The sequence below is a fragment of the Delphinapterus leucas genome, chromosome 16 (assembly GCF_059928025.1).
Source record: "Delphinapterus leucas isolate spDelLeu-1000000601 "Yukka" chromosome 16, BTC_Dleu_Yukka2, whole genome shotgun sequence".
In the NCBI taxonomy this organism is placed as follows: Eukaryota; Metazoa; Chordata; class Mammalia; order Artiodactyla; family Monodontidae; genus Delphinapterus; species Delphinapterus leucas.
Genome location: NC_143144.1, coordinates 59282810 through 59304439, shown reverse-complemented (window position 1 = coordinate 59304439; position 21630 = coordinate 59282810). Strand labels below are relative to the sequence as shown.

General features: G+C 42.9%; 1 protein-coding gene and 1 pseudogene across 1 annotated transcript in view; one reads left to right on the top strand and one right to left on the bottom strand.

Moving 5' to 3' along the window:
* The first annotated feature begins 1348 nt into the window (after positions 1 to 1348).
* Positions 1349 to 21630, top strand: part of PKD2L1 (polycystin 2 like 1, transient receptor potential cation channel) — a 36327-nt gene continuing 16045 nt past the window's right edge. The window contains 2 exon segments of the mRNA XM_022569054.2: positions 1349 to 1780; positions 2193 to 2306. Of these exon segments, the coding sequence (XP_022424762.1) occupies positions 1546 to 1780; positions 2193 to 2306 (349 nt within the window). The 5' untranslated portion in view covers positions 1349 to 1545.
* Positions 8441 to 12408, bottom strand: LOC149747302 (ras-related protein R-Ras2 pseudogene; annotated as a pseudogene).

Below are 21630 nucleotides of genomic sequence, written 5' to 3'. Positions count from 1 at the left end.
AGCGGTGCAGGCCCAGCTCCGGACCCTTTGTCTTCCCAAAGAAAACAGACACCTTGGAATGTAGGTCCCACTAACCAAAACACGGAAAGATGGGAACTCCTCCATCTAGGAAAGCTCACAGAGTGGCCTTAGCTCCAGCCCAGACAGTTAATTCCCTTCATAATATCTGGGCCTGGGGCAGGAGCTCCATGCAGCAGACCCAGGGGTAGGACAGGCGCCATCTCAGATGCTGAGGTACATTTATTTATCAAGGAGCTGAGCCCAGCCCTGGGTTGTCTGGGATCAGGATCTCTTTATGGGGACACTGAAGACCGGTGACTTCCACCAGGCTGATGTTTTACTGAGCACAAAGGTGGGCTTCAGGCCACCGCATCAGTAGAGTAGCCCAGATGGGGAGCCAGGAGCTGGAGAGAGGGCAGCTCCCACTCCAGCCATCAGGGAGGAGGTAAGCACCTGCCCTTGTGGGACCAGTCCCATACTGAGCCTGTAGACGAACGAGCCAGGGCATGTGATCAGAGGCTGTATCCGGGCACAGGCAAGGATGTGCTCAAGGGTCCTTGCCAGGGTTTTGATTCAGAAACCAAGACTGGATAAAAAGCAGATCAGCCTGGATACCTCTTCTATGAGCATTTTGTGCTCCTGCGTTCAGTTCTAGGTCCAGTACTAAGCGGAGCCACAAGATAAGATTGTCAGCTGAGCTGGGTCCAGATATACCTTCCCCTTAAGGAGTCTCAGGTCACACAGTCCTTGCCCTTTGCTCTCTGATCCATCTTCCCAGTCAGTGCTTAGCCTTTTTCCTAGGCTGAGCCCTACCCCTTCAAAGAAGACCTTTCTAGCAGTATAGCTCACCCATAAGCTACAAGAGGGCAGACCTCGGAAAAAAGGATACAGATAAGCTGGAACTCTGCAGGCTTTTCCCCTCCTCATCAGTGGCCAGAAAGCCTGTCCCTTAAGTATCTGAAGCAGGGGGTCCTCCTGCCACTATCCTTCTCCCCCAGCTGTGGGGGTGGAATGAGGTAGGAGAGGGGGCAGCTCCAGGTGAGACAGTAAAAGAGCCTCAGACACTGTTGGCTGAGCCTGGGAGGGAGGCAACACTTTTCAGTCTCCTGTGCCTGCCCTTGGTCCCCACCCCGATCCATGGCGGCCCTTTCAGGAGCTTTTAGTGGACATGAACTCAGACCTGCTGTGGAGTCGGCCAGCCTCCCTCTCCTCCCAGCCCCACCCATTGCTCTTTCATCACCTCTTTTGTCTGACTCAGGACCATCCCTCCCAGGCCCCATCTGCAAGCAGCCCTCCTCTCCCCACAACATTCACCTCTCTCACCCCTCCTTCCTTCCAGCCCCAGTCTCCACACCCTCCTATTCCCCTGAACAGGCACCTGCTTTCCTCCTACAAAAGGCAGGAGACAGAGGCTGTGTGAGACCAGCTGCTCTCACACTCCCTTTCCTTTGCCCTCTGCTGGCTAGGCCGGGCTGTGCCTTTGTTCTCTCTTCCTCCCAGGTGAGAGTGGGTACCTGAGGTGCCAGGTCTCCTGCCTCATTCCCCATGAATGCTGTGCAGTGTCCCGAGGGGCAGGAGCTACAAAAGCTGGGGAGCGGAGCCTGGGACAACCCCGCCTACATTGGCGCCCCCTCCCCGCGTGGGACACCAAGGATCTGTACCGTCTCCAGTGCGGTGCCTCCTCCATCCCAACCCAAGAAGCCTGAAGATGGACCCCAGGAGAAGGCACACAAGACCCTGGTGTCCAGTTGCTGCCTTCAGATCTGTCGTGGCATCAGAGGTACCTGGTGGGGGAGGATTCTCCTGAGATACTGGAGTCAGGAGAAGGGGTCCACAGAAGCTGTTGGAAGGGAATACAGTCTGAAGAAGAGGTGGAATCTCAGTGTGTCTTTGGGGTTTGTGAATGGTCTGCGTTAGAGCTGAATGCCCCAGAGTACAGAGGCTAGTTTAGTGGTCTCCCAGAGGGAGAGCCTGGCACAGTCATCTCTTGGGGACCCAGAAGGGTATGAGGGAGCTAGTTTGAGGGAAGACACGGATGTGATGATACCTTAGACTGCCCCACCTGGGATAAGGTGACAAGTAAAAGGGCTGGGGTGGAAATGAGAATAAAGTCCAGGGACTGATAGGCAGGGTAACTGGAAGGAGCCCTGCTGTTGGGAATCCTGGGCATCCTTCCAATGTCCCTCCCTTAGGACTTTGGGGAACAGCCTTGACTGAGAACACAGCTGAGAACCAGGAACTTTATGTCAAGACCACCCTGCGGGAGCTTTTGGTGCACATCGCGTTCCTGGTGGACATTTGTTTTTGTGAGTAACATCTGTCTCTGTGCACATCTGTGTGTGAGAACATCTATGTGTACAACTGGGCACACACCTCTGTGGGCAACATCTGTGGTGACAGCCTCCATCTGTACGAGCAGGCTGTGCCCTGGTCTATTTTATACCTTTTCAGCTTAAGATTTTTTAATTAAAAAGAAGTTGTCACTGAGTTCAGGAGAAAAAGGCAGACTATTGGAAAGCTTTTAATACAGGTTACTTCTTCAAGTGTTATAAGGGGAATCCACTTTTTAAGTTCAAGTTCCTGATATCTACTTAACAGCCACTGTTTTCTATTAGCAGGTGGAAGTTTTTACCCTTCTGTAAAGAGTGGAAGACACTCCTTTTTATTTATTTATTTATTCATTTATTTGGTTGCACCAGGTTTTAGTTGTGGCAGGCAGGCTCCTTAGTTGCAGCTCCCGGGCTCCTCAGTTGTGGCATGTGAACTCTTAGCCATGGCATGCGTGTGGGACCTAGTTCCCTGACCAGGGATCGAACCCGGACCCCCTGCATTGGAAGTGCGGACTCTTATCCACTGTGCCGCCAGGGAAGTCCCAAGACACTCTTTTCTGTTCAGAAAAAATAGTTTGGTGGGTTTCACAGAGTTATTATACTAGGTCTGATCCACATTTCTTTGGAGGCAGGAGGAAAAAGATTCAGCAGGCCTTAGAGCTCAGATCCCTAATAAAAGGATTAAAGATGCAAATGGTGTGGTAGTCAGTGCAGCTAAGGTTCTCCCATGTGAAAGAGCACCATGCCACAGGCTTTGAGGGAAGCTTATCTGAAGATCTATAGATATAAGCTGGGAAGGTTTGGTCTCTAAGTTGAGAGAAGCAAGTGAATAGATAGATCGGTGAACCATGGAAGAATAGAGTCAAAGAATTAGAGATAATAATAAAGGTGGACCAAACAGATGCTATAAGACCTACAGATAAACATGCTTTGCTTTTCTATTAATTGCTTCTTTAAATTTCTGCACAAGTGAATTTTGGCTAGTTTCATAGAGTTGTGTGTGTATGCGTGTGTTGATTGAAGCTGCAGCTTGGACCTTGCAACTAAGGTGCCTCCATTACTAGGTGGCTTTATACCCCACAGAAGCCTCTGTTCTTTTTAGGATGCATGAATCGTTTGCAAGTAGACTCTGAAGGTCTGATTATATAAGTTTTGGTTAAAAATTTCATCATCTTTGTGAGCTATCCACATGTGTATGAGCCCTCTAGGAAAGCTGAACACTTGTTTTGGTTGTACTCTGTTGGGACTCACTCTGTGGGGATAGACGGGACAGTTCTGCATGTTTACCACAGGCCATCAGCATGGAGTGAAAGGAGGCAGAGCATATGGGGAACAACAGTCAACCCAGTGTACATTTTTGGGGGCCCATTTGATTCCTTTCAGCAATGACTCTCAGAAATTCGTTTGTTGACATACTGACTTTTTGTCTCAACCATCTGCTAGGAAGGAGTGTTTCTCTCCTTTTTCAGATCCTGTGACAACAGCTGTAACCTGCAGGCAGAGCCTTTCTCTATAAATGACTCAAATATCTCCATTTCCAGGTTAGCCTTTGAAGCAAGATTGGGAGGTTTCTAGCTCCCCAGAGTTAGACTGAACCATTCTGGCTTCAGGGTGGGAAGCTTAAGTTCTATCCACTTGTGTTCTCTACTTTTTGAGATCTCAATGCACCAACAAATACTAGATGGTCTGTAACTTGCCAAAGTCTGAGTCGTGGACTCAGTCCAATAATTACAGAATCCTTAAGTGGCCAGGAGCTTTAGAGGTCATCTAGTTCAAGGATGCAGAAATCCTTTCTCCAAGATCCCTCCTGTGGTTCTCTGTCAGGTGACCAAGCAGCCCCATCGTGGGGAACATCCATGGGAGTTTCACTCTTTCATGGGACAGCTCTTCTACTGTTGGGAAGCCCTATTTCCTTTCATCCACAGAGCTCCCCTTTCTATGCCAGACATTGGACTGAGATATACAGAGATGACTGATCCTTGAGCCTTTCAGGGGCTCATCTTCTCCTTTTGAGAACTTCCTTCTATTGAGCCGTCTACTTCCCTGTTACTCTCCGAAGTGACAACCCTTCCACTGTGACTGAATGTGGCTATCATGTTTCTACTTGGTAATATGTTCTCTGGATTAGTTACCTTCTAGTTTCTCACTAAACCAGTCATTATAATATGGTTTCCAGAAGTGATATTATGCAGAGATTGAAGGCATGGGCTCTGAATTTACACAGACTTGGGTTCAGACACCAGGTTCTACCATTTACCAGGTGAGGGACCTTGAGTAAGTTGCTTAACTTCTCTGAGTTTCAGTTTTCTCATCTGTACCTACCCAATCCAATAAGATTATTACATAAGGTACATGAGGCAGTATCCATGAAGTCATTACCTCTGTGCCTAGCATATAGTAAAAAATATTCCATAATGCTCACCATCCTGGTTGCCTGTCTCTAGGCCTGATCTATATGATGCCCAGTAATGGACAAAACACTCCATAGTCAGTCTGACCAGTTCAGAGTTCTGTGATGCTGTTACTTCAGTTGTATCCAGATTTGTGGAATATATGAGGACATGCAGAGGAAATAATTTCTAAACTAAAATCTGAAAAATGAGAAGAATTTAGCTCCCTGAAAGAGAGGTAAAGACAAGGGAAGTTTCTGGGGAGAAAGAACAGCATGTGCCAAGTCCCAGAAGTGACAGAGGGCATGGTCTAGTGAGAATGCATCAGTGTGCCTGGAGCAGAGAGTTTGAAGAACAAAGTAGTAAAAGATGACAAAGCTGGCCGTTTAAGCAGGGGCGGGTCATGAAGGGTCTTATAAGGTATGATATGGAATTGGGATGCTATCCTGAGGACCCTGTGGGGAGCCACTGAAGAGTTATAAGCACAAACTTCCAGCCCCCTCAAGAACATTCTTATGAAAGAGAATTTGGAGGCCTTCACATTCTGATGGTTCCTACAACACATAACAAAATACTACTAAAACTAGTTTCCTAGGCCCCATGCTCTCCCAGCCCCTTCCTTCCTTCAGGCTAATCTTCAGGCAACACTGAGCCTTGGACATGGTCTCAGTAGGGCTTCTTTGGTGCTCTCCAGGGTCCTGACCTCACCTGTCTGGCATCTCTGCTTCCTCAGCCTCCCTGAGCTCTGGCTACCTGCAACTAGACTATATATTCTCAGTGGGGATGATATAGCCCCCAGAGGGGTGGAAGTAGTTTCTTTCAGGGCAAAAAAATCCCACTTAGATATTTCTATAGCTTTTTGGCTCTCCAAAGGGCTATAGTACATAAGCAAATGTAGAGAATATATGTGGTATTAAAATTTAATTAGGGTGGAGGGTGATTAGGAAGACAATGTCTAAAGAGGCTCCTGGGTTAGGGTACAATACAAAAAATGTTAAGAAACGCTAAAATAGACCCACCTAATTTTGCTAGTCAGTGTGCTGACTAAGATGTCCTACCTAAGGACGGGGGTGCAAGTCCTGGCCATAGAATCTGGTATAAAGCAGGGTGGCTGTTGTATTGTTCTATCAGGATGCTGTCTTCTAAGAGCTGCCATGACATGTGATATGCTGCCATGATATGGATATGCACTGTACCAGTTTGCTTTTCCCTGTCAATTCCTGAAACTAGGTTCAGATGCTCCAGGACCCATATTGGCATAATGGAAAGATAGAACATTGGAGTCAGACTAATGGGATTCAGTTACCAGCTCTTCTGCTTATTGGTTTTGTGATGTTAGGCACTTCCTTGTTGGTAGAACAGGGAGAATAATACTTATCTTATGGACATAACATATATAAAGAATCTAACACAATTACTGATAGCATTTATCTTTGTGTTATCTAGGGGAATTTCAAAATACTTGATCTTTTAGTCTGTTTGTAAAAAATACCTTTCAAGGAAGAAGCAAATCTGAAAAGACTATATAATGTATGGTTCTAACTACATGATATTCTGGAAAAGGCAAAACTATGGAGATAGTGAAAGGACTGGTGGCTGCCGGGGTCTTGGGGGAAGCTGAAATGAGTAGGTAAAGCATAGAGGATTTGGGGGCAGTGAAACTACTCTGTATGACATTATTATGGTAGATACATGTCATTATTATACATTTGTCTAAATGCATAGAATGTACAACACCAAGAGTGAACCCTAATGTAAAGTATGGACTTCGGGTAATGGTGATGTGTCAACATAGGTTCATCAGTTGTAACACGTACCACTCTGGCTGTGTGTATGTGGAGGTAAGGGGTGTATGGGAAATCTCTGCACCTTCCACTCAATTTTGCTTTGAACCTAAAACTGCTCTAAAAATTAAAGTCCTTTTAAAAAAGCCTATTTTAAAATTTATTTATTTATTTATCTATCTATCTATTTATTTATTTATTTATGGCTATGTTGGGTCTTAGTCGTGGCACGCAGGCTCTCTAGTTGCGGTGCTTGGACTCAGTTGCCCCGTGGTGTGTAGGATCTTAGTTCCCCGACCAGGGATTGAACCCACGTCTCCTGCATTGGAAGGTGGATTCTTAACCACTGGACCACCAGGGGAGTCCCTAGAATGTCTATTTTAAAATACATTTCAAATTTGTAGTTGGCTCCACATTTAGGGATAGTATCATTTGAGCAGCATCCACTTCTGACATTAAAACTTTAAGTTAAGGCATTTTCTCCAGAAGACCCCAGTTTATCACTACTACCACCACCATCATCGTCATTATCAACAGCACAAACAACAAAGCTTTATTGAATAATTTTTCAATGTGCCTGGCACAATGCCAGGTACATTATCTCATTGACTACTCCCAATAACTCTAAGAAATTGGTTCTGTTATCACTCCCATTTTACAAATCGGGAAAAGTTTAGATATGGCAAATAGCTTGCCTAAGGCCACACAGCAAATAACTGGCAGAAGTAGGAATCCAACTGGGGACTAGCAGCCTGACTCACATTCTAAGCAGTCTCTTTGCATGCAAATTTGTTACACATTAATTTATTAACACCCATCAACATCTTATCAAGGTAACTCCCTGCCCTACCCTAAAAGAAGCAGACTCTTGAGAGAATTCTACCAGCTGATAACTTTTCTTTCTTTTTATTGCCATATTTAAAAGGTGATATAAAAGCTTAAGGAACATTTTGAAATACAATTCACCACCACAGTACCAAAGGTTATTTTCTAATTACCAAACTTTATCCATATAGTTACATATTTTTCCTAGTTGTATCATATTGTACGCTTCCACTTACAATTATATCATAGTTCCTCATGTTTGTAAGTTGTTTTTATATTTTCATTTTAATGACTACAGTCACACCACAATTAGCTAAAACATTTCTCTTGTTATTTCAATATTTGCCTAGAGTAGGTAAATATATCTACGCTTGCTGCTTTTTTTCACCACTTTTGTTGAATTATCTCGGAATTTCCAGGGAGAGAAAATTACTACAAAGACAGGAATGTATTCTTGGTACTTGCTATGTGTTGTCATTTTGCCTCTGTAAGCAATCATGTAAATTTATTATGTTGCTAGCACTGTAAGATCATGCCAATTTTTGTCACAACTTCATTAACATTGGATATTCTTATTTATATTTTTTATTACTGAATAGGCATAACATAGTACAATTTACCTTAATTTATTGGTCTTTGGTTACTAGTGAGGATGGACAATTTTCTCATGTTTTAATATACTATGTGTATTTACTTTTGTGTAAATTGCATAAGAAGTATATTTGAAGACAGGCAAAGAAGAAGATTGGGGGTGAAGTTTGGCACATTAGACCTTAGGTGAGGGACCACCCATCAAAGGGCTTATTTCCAGGATGTGGGTTCCTGGGGCTGGAAAGAACAGTCAACTAAGTCAGGGATCACCTGCACAGCAGTTTGGCCTGGGATGGGCCCCAGTAAACTATAGTGGTCAGCCATACTGAGCACATTTCTTCTCCCTTATGCTTTATTCTAGGAACCGGGTGCGTCTAGACACCAGGGCTATTTGGAGTCTCATCTGGCTAAAATAGATCTATCTTTTTAATGCAGGCATTGTGGGTGAACCATCGATCTTTTCATAATAACCATATCAGTCGCGCAGCCCTTTAAACCTTACAAAGAGCTTTCACACCTATTATCTCATTTGATCCTGACAGCAATCCTGTAAGGGATAGATGTTATTACTTCCGTTTCACAGATTAGGAAGCTGTTATTATTGTCATTATGAATAGTCCAGGGGTGATCAGTAATTCAGAAAGGTCCCTGATGGGTGGAGTCAGTCCTATTCCTGGGCAGAGAAAGTGCTGGAGAATGATCTTCCTGCCTCCACCCCTTCCCTCCCACTGTCATGCTGTTTCTGAAAGGGCTTCCAGCCTTTTGTCTTCTTGGCAGGATGGCTGTAGCCTTTTGTTGATGGAGGAAACATTGAAGGTCTTTGTGTGGAAACAATGGCTGTTTGTTTTAGGAGACAGTATTGTTATCTCAAAGGTGCACCTGGGACTGCCCCCACTCCCCCCCATAGGAGCGGCTCTGAGCCAAGACAAGGCTGGGTCTGGTCACCATGGAGCTGGGGAGGAGGGCAGAGACCCCTTGGCCTTTGGTGACTTGTATCTACACACCAACTAACATCAACTGGATGTTCTTTATTCGCTACTGGTTGTAAGGAAATGCCTGCCTCTGTTCACTGCTTTCTTGTAGAGAATTTTAAGGTTCTGTCCATAGATTGGTGGAATCTTGCATTAACAGGAGAGGCTGAAGTAAGCTTGGAGATCAGGAAGAATGTCTTTTTTAAAATTGAGATACAATTGACATGTAACACTGTATTAGTTTTAGGTGTACAACATGATGATCTGATATATTTACATATTGTGAAAGGATTACCACAATAAGTTTAGTTAACATTCATTACCACACATAGTTACAGTTTTTTTTCTTGTAATGAGAACTTTTAAGATCTACTCTCTTAGCAACTTTTCAAATATAGAATACAGTATTATTAACTATAGTCACCAGTCCTGTACCCCAGGATTTATTGATCTTATAACTGGAAATTTTTATGTTTCGACCACCTTCACCCATTTTGCCCATCTCCTGCATCTGGTAACCACCAATCTGTTCTCTGTATCTATGAGTTTGGGGGGGGGGTTGTTTTTGTTTTGTTTGGGTTTTTTTTTTTTTCTGTGTGTTTGTTTGGTTTTCTTTGTTTTTTAAGATTCCACAAATAAGTGAGATCATACAATCTCTCTCTCTTTCTACACACACACACACACACACACACACATCACCTTCTCCTTATCCACTCATCCATCAGTGGACACTCAGGTGGTTTCCATGTCTTGGCTATTGTAAATAATACTGCAATAAACTCAGGGGTGCAGATATCTTTTTGTGTGTGTGTGATAACAGATCAATTTTAATTCTAGCACCTGAAGCTATTCAAGGGTATGCTTTAAAAACTTCATGGAACTGTTGTACACATTGAATAAAGTGACAACTGTGCAATACCACTTAGTATCTCAAAATCAGGAATATACTTTTGAATTGTTTAAACACAATCCACAGAATTAAAAACAAAATCAGAAGTTATCCACAGTTATACTAATTGTCAATTAAAAGTTTTACCCTTACTATTTGATATAACAGTCAATATCTAGTAGGGGATATTGGAAGTGATTTCAGATTCTCATCCCGTTGTACTCTATTGGGAAGGTTTCTTGAGTAGCTATGTGACTGGCCAAAGGTGGGTACAGCCAGGACCAGAACAGCATGTAAGGCTCTACCACAGTTTCTGTAGTTTTGACTTTTTTTCCTTTGTCAGCTAAAAGTGCACAGTGAGAATTAAATACTTATCTTTACATATACACAAGGTATGCTGTGAAAGCATATTTGCTTACAAACATATAAAAATACTTGTTAACTGGTTTGATAAGAAAATAATATATAAAAGTATATAGCAAAACATTAATCATCTCTGACCCTGGAAAGATCAATTCCATATTTTATATTACAAACAAAAACAGTTTTAGTTTTTTTGAATCCCTTATAGAAATACTTGAAAAGGAAGACAGACAGGAATTATTTATTTTTACTCTCAACATGGCTGTGAAAAGGGTTAAATTAAAAAACCAAGAACACTAAAATGACTAAGTCCAGAATAAGTCCAAATATTTGGCCACATAGAATATTATCTTTAGGAATAATAGTAAAGGCTTTACACACAGTTTGTAACCTATAAATACAATAGGCATTTTGGTATTTTGGCCACTGGAAAACAAAGGCTATAGCATCGGTAAAGGTCTGAGATGTCTCACTTTTGTGGATTCAATTCAGTGTATTTAAGGTTAACTAAAGTTGACATCAAAATTTTTAGAGATAGGCAAAAATTCACATTTTAAAAAAACTCCCTGTGTTTCTATTTAGAGTAACAGTAGGAAATATGATTCCAGAAGTTAAAAGTTATTTCACAACCTATGACTTCAGTTTGGCAAACAGCTTAGGTTCCAAAACTGATTCATCCCTATTAAAAGTAAGTCCTTAAAAAAGAATGTGTCTGTGTATATAGATATCCATTTTAAAGGAATCAGATAATCCTTGAAGCAGCCTTAGTGTTTCCTTTAAATCTGTCTTGAATGACCATTGGATTAGCTTCATGGAAAGGATTAGCCAGCTTCTTGGCCTAAGGCTACTACGGTGATCATTTATCTAAGGCTAGAAAGGTACCAGCGTGATGTAAACTGTAAGGAGAGAGGGAGAAGATGAGGACTTTTCCTGGAAATTGGTAGCTAAAATTCAAGGGATTCTTAGAAAATGACACAGTGGCAGCCTTTCTTGTCTTTTTCTTTCGTTGGTTCTGGTGAAGGAGGACATTCCTGCTCTTGAAATTTCCTTATAACCCGGACAAGTTCATGGAAAGCTTGATCTATATTCATGCTAATCTTTGCTGACGCCTCCATGTATGTTACCTTAAGCTACAGTGCTAACTGCTGTCCCTCCTGCATTACCTGTCTCTGATGATCCAGATCTGCTTTATTACCAATTAAAATCATTGGAAACTCATCACGATCCTTTACTCTGAGAATCTGTCTTTGAAACTTACGAATTTCGTCAAAACTGCCTCTGTGACTGAAAAGACCAACAGGAAACCCTCGCCAGTTCTCACATACTGTTCTTTCATAGCTCCAAACTCCTCTTTGTCCCGCTGTATCCAGAATATCTAGCCGGGCTGCCCGGTCACGCATCCCACACTGCTTTGGGCAGGAATCCTCGACGGTTGGATCATAATCCATTACAAAATAGGACTGGATGAACTGGATGGTGAGCGCCGATTTGCCCCCGCCGCCCCTGCCGACCACCACTAGCCAGTACATCTCTTGGCAGGAGCCGTGCCGCCAGCCGGCGGTGGCCATGGGGACGCCGCCCGCCCTCGGCCCGGCTCCAGGGACCTGTGCGGCCGGCGGGCTGTGGGCGAGCGGCCTGGCGGGGGTCCCGGGGGCCGGGAGCTGCTAGAGGGCCGGTCCGGGCGGCAGCGCGGCGCCCGGGCTGACCGGGTCCCGACTGAGACGCGGAGAAGCGAGGTGACCGCAGCGGCGAGGGGCTGCAGCGGCCGGGGGGCCTCACTCCTGCGCACGTCTTCGCAGTGCCTGCCAAACGCAGCCTCCAGCGCCGCTACAAATGGCCCTCTCAGCAGGTATCTTTTTGAGATAGTGATTTCATTTCCTTTGAATAAATACCTAGGAGTAGAATTACTGGATCATATGGTAGTCCTATTTTTAATTTTTTGAGAAACCGTCATAGAAGATGTCTTTCTTGACTGAGCGTTTCTAGAATTAACAAAGAAAGGAACAGAAAGATATTGGACGTTCAGGAAGTATCTGTGGGTGAGCCCCTAACCCCCATGTGGCTGTAATGATGGCAGAAGATAATTGGTCACATAGTATCATAACATTAGTGAAGGCACAGTGGTGATGGAGAGAGCATGGGACCTGGAATAAGATGACTTGCTTCAAATGATGGTACAACCAGTTACTAGACACGTGCCTTTGACAAGATGTAGGTCAAGATACTTAAATCTCTGGAGGCCTTGATTTCCTTGTATATCTTTTCTTTTTTTTTTTTGCACAGCTTGTGGGATCTTAGTTCCCTGACCAGGGATCGAACCCGTGACCCCTGCAGTGGAAGCATGGAGTCTTAACCACTGGACTGCCAGGGAAGTCCCCCTTTTTAAAAAAAATTTTATTGGGGTATAGTTAATTTGCAATGTTGTGTTATCCTTGTATTTCAAGTGAGGATAATGTCTGCCTTTGTGAGACTCTGGTGGAAAACAAATAAGGCACTCAGTACAGTGCCTGGCATATAGTGGGCTTTCAATAAATATTAGTTGTCATTCCACATCGTTTCCATAAATTTGGAAAATATTGAAATGTAAAGTTTAACACACTGGAAGCCCAGGGTCTGTTTGAAACCACCAGGATAATGCTTAGCAAGGATAAGAAAGATTAGCCCTCTAGAAAGGGTTGCCAAGGATTAAGAATGGCCATGGGATGATGATTTCATGCCTCAGCACACTCAGTTACCCTTGGCCTCTCCAGACCCAGAGAATTACAAAGTCCTTCTAGTACTAGGGTGAGGTGATCTGAGTCAGTTCAACTTAAATGATAGGGATTTAGGCCCTACCAGCAGGCTTTGACCTGTATTTGCTATAGCAGAATTCCCTGGTGTCCCAGAATTTCCAGGGCATGGATCACTATTACAAGACCGGTGGGCCTGGGCATATCCTGTTGTCCAATGCTGAGTGACAACTTGTCATTTAGTTTCCCCCACGTGGGACTGTCACTGGTCTCTAGAAGTACAGTAGTACATTTAAGTGCTAGATCTTAGGATCAAGGAAAGGATTTTTAAGAAGAGCTATGCTTCAGTCAAACACAGAAGTGCAGGCAGCACTAGCTGATGAAATCTGGGGCACCACCAGTGTAAGTGCCCCGAGAAAGGACACGTAGCATGTATTCATAAGGCATGAGTCTGAGTGCTGACTCTGCCTCTCGCCAGCTGAATGACCCTGAGCTAATCATATAAACTCTGAACTTCATGATTCATAGGAAGCTGCTCATGGGTAAGGCGGAACAATCAGGCCATGGCTGACCGGCTATAGCAAGATATTGCATGGAAAAGTTCTTTGAAAGCTATGCAATGTGGTACACAGGTAAGGGATTTTAATAATATTGATAATGATCTCTTTACACTATGGAGTGGTGGCAGCAGGAAGTCTAGGGTTTTAAGTTCAGGCAGATTCTCAGGTCTGGGTGGAGGTGCTAGTCCCAGAAATGAGGCATAGGGCAGTGGTTCTCAAAGGTGAGCAGATTATTTCACAGCATGAAGGAAAAGGACAGTTGAGACAATGAGAGCTTGGGTATTCATACATTCAAACATTTATGAAGTCCTACTATGTGTCAGGCCCTAGGCCAACTGTTAAAGGGTTTGAAATAGAGAGACTCATCCTCTGCCTTCAAGGAGCAAAAGAGGTGGACATGTAAACCAACAGTGACCTGTGGTGTGATGGATGTAATAGTGAAGGAGTGCTCTGGACCATGGCAAGATGTGAGGGGCAGAATGGTCAGAGAGACCTGGGAACTGTTGCAGGTCCCAGAGGCAGGCAACCATTCACATCCGAGGAGGCCCAGAGTCAATGCCAGGGAAGCCTAAAGTCATTGCCGTTTGCTTGCTTCCTTGTTTTAACATCTCTGGCTTTCAGCCTGGAGGAGGCAGGGGTCGAAGGAGGCAGCAAGAGCCAGCTAAGACCTCAGACTATGGAAATGCAAGAGCTTTGCTGAGTCTGGAAGGGCAAGTATGAGAGGAAAATGTAATTTTAACTAATGCATAGTCCTTGTTTTAAAAAGTCCAATAGGGCCACTGTTATTAACCACTGTTAATAGTTTGGTGTATATAATTTCAGCCATTTTCTAGGCACATGTAGATATACATAAATTTAGATAAGTGGGCTTGGTTGGTTTATACTAGAAGGCGGTCTGTGTAAACAGAGATGAAATGTCCACCAAAGGTGGGAAGTGTAGGAGGCTTTCCCAAGGTGTTGATGGCTGATGGCAATAATCTCAGTATAGGAGGATCTCTTGATGTACTTTGTAGAAACTAACTCACACTTCAAGATATCTGCCAGGAACTGCCAGCCTGCAGTGAAGGCAGGAATCAGGGGCGGTGCTTCTTCCTGGGTACTTCTGTATCCTGGCCTGACTCTCCCAGCATCTCCTTTCTTCTCTCTCGTCTCTTTCGCCAGCTCTGGTCCACTTTGCTTTCTTCTCACCTACCTCTGCCCACAGTATTTGACTCTTCTTTCCTTTTGACTTTTTTCTCTGGTCCACTGTCCATAGTCCTCCTGTCCCTGACACAGCTTCTTGAGATTTCTTTGAAAGGCTCTTTCTGATGGGAACTCCGGGGAAACATTGTTCACTTTTGGTTCTTGAGCCCCAGGGAAGGTGTGTTTTGTTTTGTTTTTTTAACTGAAGTTGATTTACAATATTGTGTTAATTTCTGCTGTACAGCAAAGTATTTCAGTTATGCATATATATATATATACATTCTTTTTTAAAATTCTTTTTCGTTATGGTTTATCATAGGATACTGAATATAGTTGTCTGTGCTATACAGTAGGACCTTGTTGTTTATCCATTCCGTATATAACAGCTTACATCTGCTAACCCCAATCTCCCACTCCATCCTTACCAAACCCCCTCCCCCTTGGCAACCACCAGTCTGTTCTCTATGTCTGTGAGTCTGTTTCTGTTTCCTAGATAGGTTAATTTATGTCATATTTTAGATTCCACATATAAGTGATATCATATGGTATTTGTCTTTCTCTTTCTGACTTACTTCACTTAGCAATAATCTCTAGGTCCATCCATGTTGCTGCAAATGGCATTATTTCATTCTTTTTTTATGGCTGAGTAATATTCTATTGTATATGTATACCACATCTTCTCTATCCATTCATCTGTTAGTGAATGTTGAGGTTGCTTCCCATGTCTTGGCTATTGTGAATAATGCTGCTGTGAACATAGGGGTGCATGTATCTTTTTGGATTAGAGTTTTGTCTGGATATATGCCCAGGAGTGGGACTGCTGTATCATATGACAATTCTATTTTTAGTTTTTTGAGGAACCTCCATACTGTTTTCCATAGTGGTTGTGATCTCGGCGAGGCAGCAATGAGTGGTGCTGTGAAGCGAGATCTTAATTCCCTGCCCAGGAATTGAACCTGGGTAGCCTGGATGAAAACTAGGAATCCTGGCCACCAGACCCCCTGGCTCTTGCCCCCAGTGAAAAATGCATTTCTCACAGAGGCAAACCTGTAAAAACAGGTACAAAGTTTATTATTAGAGACATAGCACAGCAACAAGTGGGAGAGCGCACAGAGAAACACTTTGTTTAGTTAAGATAGAAGCAAGGCAGAGATGCACACCTGGAGAGAAAGGGTGGGGCATCCTCCCTAATAAGGAGGAGTGCAGTAAAGAGGCGGTTAAGTCATTTATATAGGTCAGTTCTTCTGGGTCTTTGTTTACCTTTGGCCAATTATCTGGTTGCTTTTTCCACACCTGACCTGCCTTAGGAGCCTCCCCAACATGCGTGCGCAACTTTCTTCCAAGATGGATTACAGCCCAGAGGCCTATGGGATGGCCTTAGCATCACGTATTACGGGGTGGTGCCCCCTCCTTTTTGACCCCCAAGGAGCCTTTCTGCGCATGTGCGATGTTTCCCTTGCCCCAAGGATGGGAAATGTATGACTTCTTGATCTTTTAATAGGGTGTAGTCCCACTCTGTCCCTGCCATAAAAATGTCCAATGTCTGGTTATTTACCTTATTTCTGTTGCTGGTTTTTATGAGGTGCAGATCTCGAAATATAGACAGGAGACCAGTCATAAATATGTAGTCCTGGGGCCCATTTGTCTCTTGCTTCAGGAAATGTAAACAGGGAGCTAGTAATGAATGTCTGACCTGGAGCCCATCTTCTTCTTACCCCAGGAAGTGTGAACAGGAGATCAGTTGTAAATGTCTAGCCTGGAGCCCATCTATCTCCTGCCTCAGTTGTACCAACTTACATAGGAAAAGTTTGATAATGTGTTTCAAGGAGTTCACGCCCTTCAAAGCGATAATGACATGGTCTCTATTTAAATGATTTAAAAATCAATCCATATATTAATTACTTAAATATGTCTTCCCTTTCTATAGAACAATTTGAGAGCCTCCTTTTGTGTACTGAGTGAGCATGCCCTGTGGTAAAGGAGGTGATGCATTTATCTGCCGTGCCTGAAGCTGTCTTCATACATTTTTCCTGGACCGCTTTAATTTTGCAATATCACATGAGTCAATCAATGATGGGCTACCCTTAACAGACCCTGTAACTCCAGAGAGAATCAATTCTTGGCATTGGATGAACATATGGTTTGGTCATGGTATTGATTATCCTACAGTCTTCACGGAATCATTGATGCATGCAGCTTGGATTGCAAAATTACAGGTGAAGTCCATGGCTTCTCTGTAGTGAAATCACTCATTACCAATTCTACTATACCTTAGTCACCTTTCTGTAATCTTTTATAAGGATAGTGCGTGAAACGGTGGCATCATAATTGGGGTAACCCCAATACATGTGGTTTAGGTATGTCTTGCCTGGTTTCCCAGCTTTCCTGGGTCCACATTTTCAAGGACTCTAGCCATGGCTCCCTTTAGCATCAAGGGCTCTTCTCTTAATGCTTCCTCAGTTTTAGTATTAAATATCTCTTTGGTGTAGGTAGATATAGGCAGCAAAGTCTTTTTTTTTAATTTATTTAATTTATTTATTTTTGGCTGGGTGGGGTCTTCATTGCTGCACGTGGGCTTTCTCTAGTTGTGGCAAGCAGGGGCTACTCTTTGTTGCAGTGCACGTGCTCCTCATTGCAGTGGCTTCTCTTGTTGCAGGGCATGGGCTCTAGGCTCGTGGGCCTCAGTGGTTGTGGCACGTGGGATCAGTAGTTGTGGCTCACGGGCTCTAGAGTGCAGGCTCAGTAGTTGTGGCGCACGGGCTTAGTTGCTCCCCGGCATGTGGGATCTTCCCGGACCAGGGATCGAACCTGTGTCCCCTGCATTGGCAGGCGGATTCTTAACCACTGCGCCACCAGGGAAGTCCTAGGCAGCAAAGTCTTTAAACATCAGGTCTATAGTACTCTCCATGGCCTTGGCTTTTTTCAAGATGATCAGTCTCTGGGAGATCTCAGGCAAAATCTTTCAAGGAAACACAGATAAGAGCAAGCACAGTCTTACTCTATAACCTTCTAGGAGGATATGTGTAGAACCACTTCTGACTCATCAGCCAGTAAAAAAACCCATACTGAGGCAGGTCTCTTATGTTATACCCCAGTTGGCATCTTCTCTTGAAACAGTGTGCCCTTCTTAAAGACCAAAGCTATATATGTCATATATCTCTCCTGATATTGCTGAAGTTCATTCTATGTCTTGAGGTTTTTGGACAAGAACTATGCTATTTGGGGGGCAGTATTTTTCTTTCCAGGATGGCCCTGAAGAAGACCATCCATCTTCCTCAGGGCCTTTGGCCTCCTGGTTTAACTGCTGTCTTAATAAACTTTTCAAGTGGTTCTGAAACCATGTAACAGTTTACAGTCCATCAGCTAAGGTTATATTAAATCTATAAGAATCAATTGCTTTTGCTTGCTCTTGCATCTGCACTAAGAAATTGAACAGGACGGAGAAATTCCAGCAGCTGATCACAAGTGTATTCTTGTGGCCTGTTCCCTAGTCCCATCTTCAATCATGTAGGTATCTTACTTCAGTATTTCATCCCCTGAGATGATCTGTTACGAAATTGATTCAGCATGGACACATATTTATAGGTCTTTCTTACCCCTGTCATAAGATCTCAGAGCTATCAGAAATTTTAGGGGGATCACTAGTCAGTTCTTGGATTCGTTTTCCACTTCTCAGAATGATCACCTTCAGCCTGATTGGATTCCTTCAAAAGCAACTCATAACCCATTGGCCGTGAATCTGATTTCCTAAGAAGAAACGGGCCATGTGTAGTCATAGGTTCTCTACAACTTTAATCATCTCAACGTAAATCCTAAAAGGCTTGATAATGCTTAGTTACCAAGGCAGCTGTGAGTGATATAGTTCTCTCAGCTGTATTCTCTTAGATACACTGATGTGAAATCCTTCAGTGAACGCTCTGAGGACTTAACCCTTCCCTCATTTCCAGGTCCCAACTTTCTTCTGCCTACTCTCCATCTTAAGAACCATAAGGTATCTGGAATCCAACTTTGGATGATCCAATAGCATTAATCAGAATGTGTCAGTGGAATGGCAAGCAAAGAAGAGAGTGAAGGGAGGAATTGCCCAAGAAGAACAACAAAATAATTTATTTTTTCAAAAAAAGGTTTTCATTTTGTATTTATTTGTTTATTTATTTATTTATTATTTATTTTGGCTGCACTGGGTCTTAGTTGCAGGATCTTCATTGCGGCATGCATGCGGGATCTAGTTCTCTGATCAGGGATCAAACCCGGCCCCCCTGCATCGGGAGCGCGGAGTCTTACCCACTGGACCACCAGGGAAGTCCTGACAACAAAAGAATTTCTTAATAGGGGACATCGTACTAAGAAAAGGAAAAATGTTCTGTGTATCCAGTAAATGGTTTTAACCAAGAGGTCTGAGATTAGACTTGGCTTTTCTTAGGATAGGAATTTTGTGCTAACAGCTTGTTGACTTCAACTGTTTTTCCCTCTATGCTTATCCTAATTTTCTTAGAAAAGTTCCTTTTGCAAAGTACCCTTCTGATATAGATGTATTCATATGAATTGCTTCAGTTGGGATGTTGGTTTAGCTGCAATAACAGTGGCTTAAATAAGATAGAAGCTTGTTTCTCTGTCATGTAACAATCTGAGGTATAAGAAGCCCTGGACTAATGTGGGGCTCCACAATCATGTGGGGCCCAGGCTCATTCTACCCTATTGCCATCCTCAACATATGGCATGTGTCTCATGTTCCAGCTCCTGCTCTTATGTCCATGCTCTAGCCAACAGGAAGTAGGAAAATAGAAAGGGAAAGCATTTTCCTTCCTTTTAAGGACATAAGTCAGAGATGTACATGGGAACATGTCACTCCACTTGTATTCCATTGGCCAAAATTTATTCAGATGGTCACTATACCTAGCTGCAAGGGAAGTTGGATAATGTGACGTTTAGTTGGGCAGCCATGTGCCCCTAGATAAAATTATATTATTATGCAAGAAGGAGAGGAAAGCTATTGGGGAATAACTAGCAGTTTGTGCCAGGTAGGGGAAGAGTAAATCGTGCCCATAGTTTGGCATGGGAGCAGTAACAGCTAATGGAACCTGGAGAAATCAAGGAATTTATAACCTCCCTGACATAAATCATAATGGAAGCTGATGAGATATGGTTCTTTTCCATCAGGAGTGAGTATTAAAGTGTTTAGCTAAGCTATTGTGAAACTATCGTCAGAGGCTGTTGGGGCGGCATTAAGAAGGGTGAGTTTCAGGGCATTGTATTTTATTTCACAAGATAGTAGACTCACCCTGTAGGGATAATCATAGACCTTATTTCCCTCCAAATTATTTACATGACCAAAGCCAAACAGGATCCAGTGTCCTAATAAATAGGTAAAGATATTTCAGAGAGCTTCTCAGCAAGATCTCTGATAAGAGAGGCTCAGGAAAAGACCATCAGAGGAGCTGTTGGTTAAATATATAGAATTGGTAAAGCCCAAGGAACTTCCAACTCTTCAACAGTTGGAGGACTGTTATCACAGTGGAAGTTCTATCCACATAATGACTGCCAGGGCTGGGATTGGGGTGAAAGAGACCTCCATTTTTCTAGAGAAGCATCCTCAATGCTTTTCTTCAGAGCTAGCCAGTTAGCAGTTGGCTTTTGCGTGTCAAACACTTGAAGGCACAGAGTTTCCAACAGAGGAGTAGTGTAGACACATAAAGGAATTATACACTTGCTGGCAGAAGCACCCCAGCTCTTCAAGGTTCTTTGTCAATTAGTTGGGAGAAGGGATCTCGTTCCTGCTCAGAAAGAGTGCTGTTAGAAAAGGATGGCTATGTTCCCTTAAATGGTAATTAGGGACAGGGAAGGAGTTCAGTAGCATGATGATAACCTGTATGGCAATCACCCGGGAAAGGAGAGGCACAAAGCAACTGCTGACTTCTTATTGCTCTGATCTGGGAAGGTCTTCCAGCACTTCAAAAAAGAGGACAAGAATATTTGGTCTCTACTGTAAATATTGGAATGGATAAAATCAAATTATTATTCAAGCTCACAATGATGGTGATTAATAATAATTATTACAGTCACACTTAGTTAATTACAATATACTTATGCCCCACCTATGTCCAAAAGGAATCTGAGCCACTTACATTAAAAAGCACAAATACAGGGACCCAGTGGTTAAGACTCCTCGCTCCCAATGTGGGGCCTTGTCAGGGAACTAGATCCCTCATGCCATGACTGAAAAAAAAAAAAAGATCCCGCATGCCGCAGCTAAGACCCAGAGCAGCCAAATAAATAAATAAATAAATAAATGTTTTTAAAACACAGATACAATAAAATATAACCCTTTAGAATTGTAATAAAAAGACTTAACAAAAGACTGGGAAGAGATAGGGGAGGAAGATAACTTAAGATAAACAAATGCACTGCAAGTGAGAACAAAGCCTGAGGCTCCTGGAAACCAAAGCAAAGAAGAAAACACAAATAGATTGAGTAGTTCTCATTGTGAGTAAGAAAGAGCACACCAGTTAATAAGAAGATGCTAACTCTGGAAAGAATTGGCTTTGTTGGATTTTATGTAAGAAACATGGAATACCATAATGGATAAAAGCAATGTTAAAGATTGGAGCTACTTTTCTTTTGACTGTGTTTTATATCTGCCTCCCTTAAAATCTGTATAATATCCTTACTCTATAAAGGCAATTTTTAGGAGTAGGGATATATATTTACATACGTATATATATATTTATGTATCTCTATACATATATGTGTGCATATATGTACAATTTAGATATTTGTAAACACACATATATATATTTGTGTGTATAAATTTCATGATATTCTAGAAACCTGACTTTACCCAAAAATATAGTTCAGAAAGCTTTGAGAAATGAATGGTATTCCTAGAATATCATCCTCAGTTGACCTAGTCAGCAAACCCTCTTCAATATAGGGTAATAATGTATTTTAATTAATGTAGACTTTGTCACAGATATGCTAAAGTCATCCACAGCCCTCTAGAGACGTTCAGACAGTAG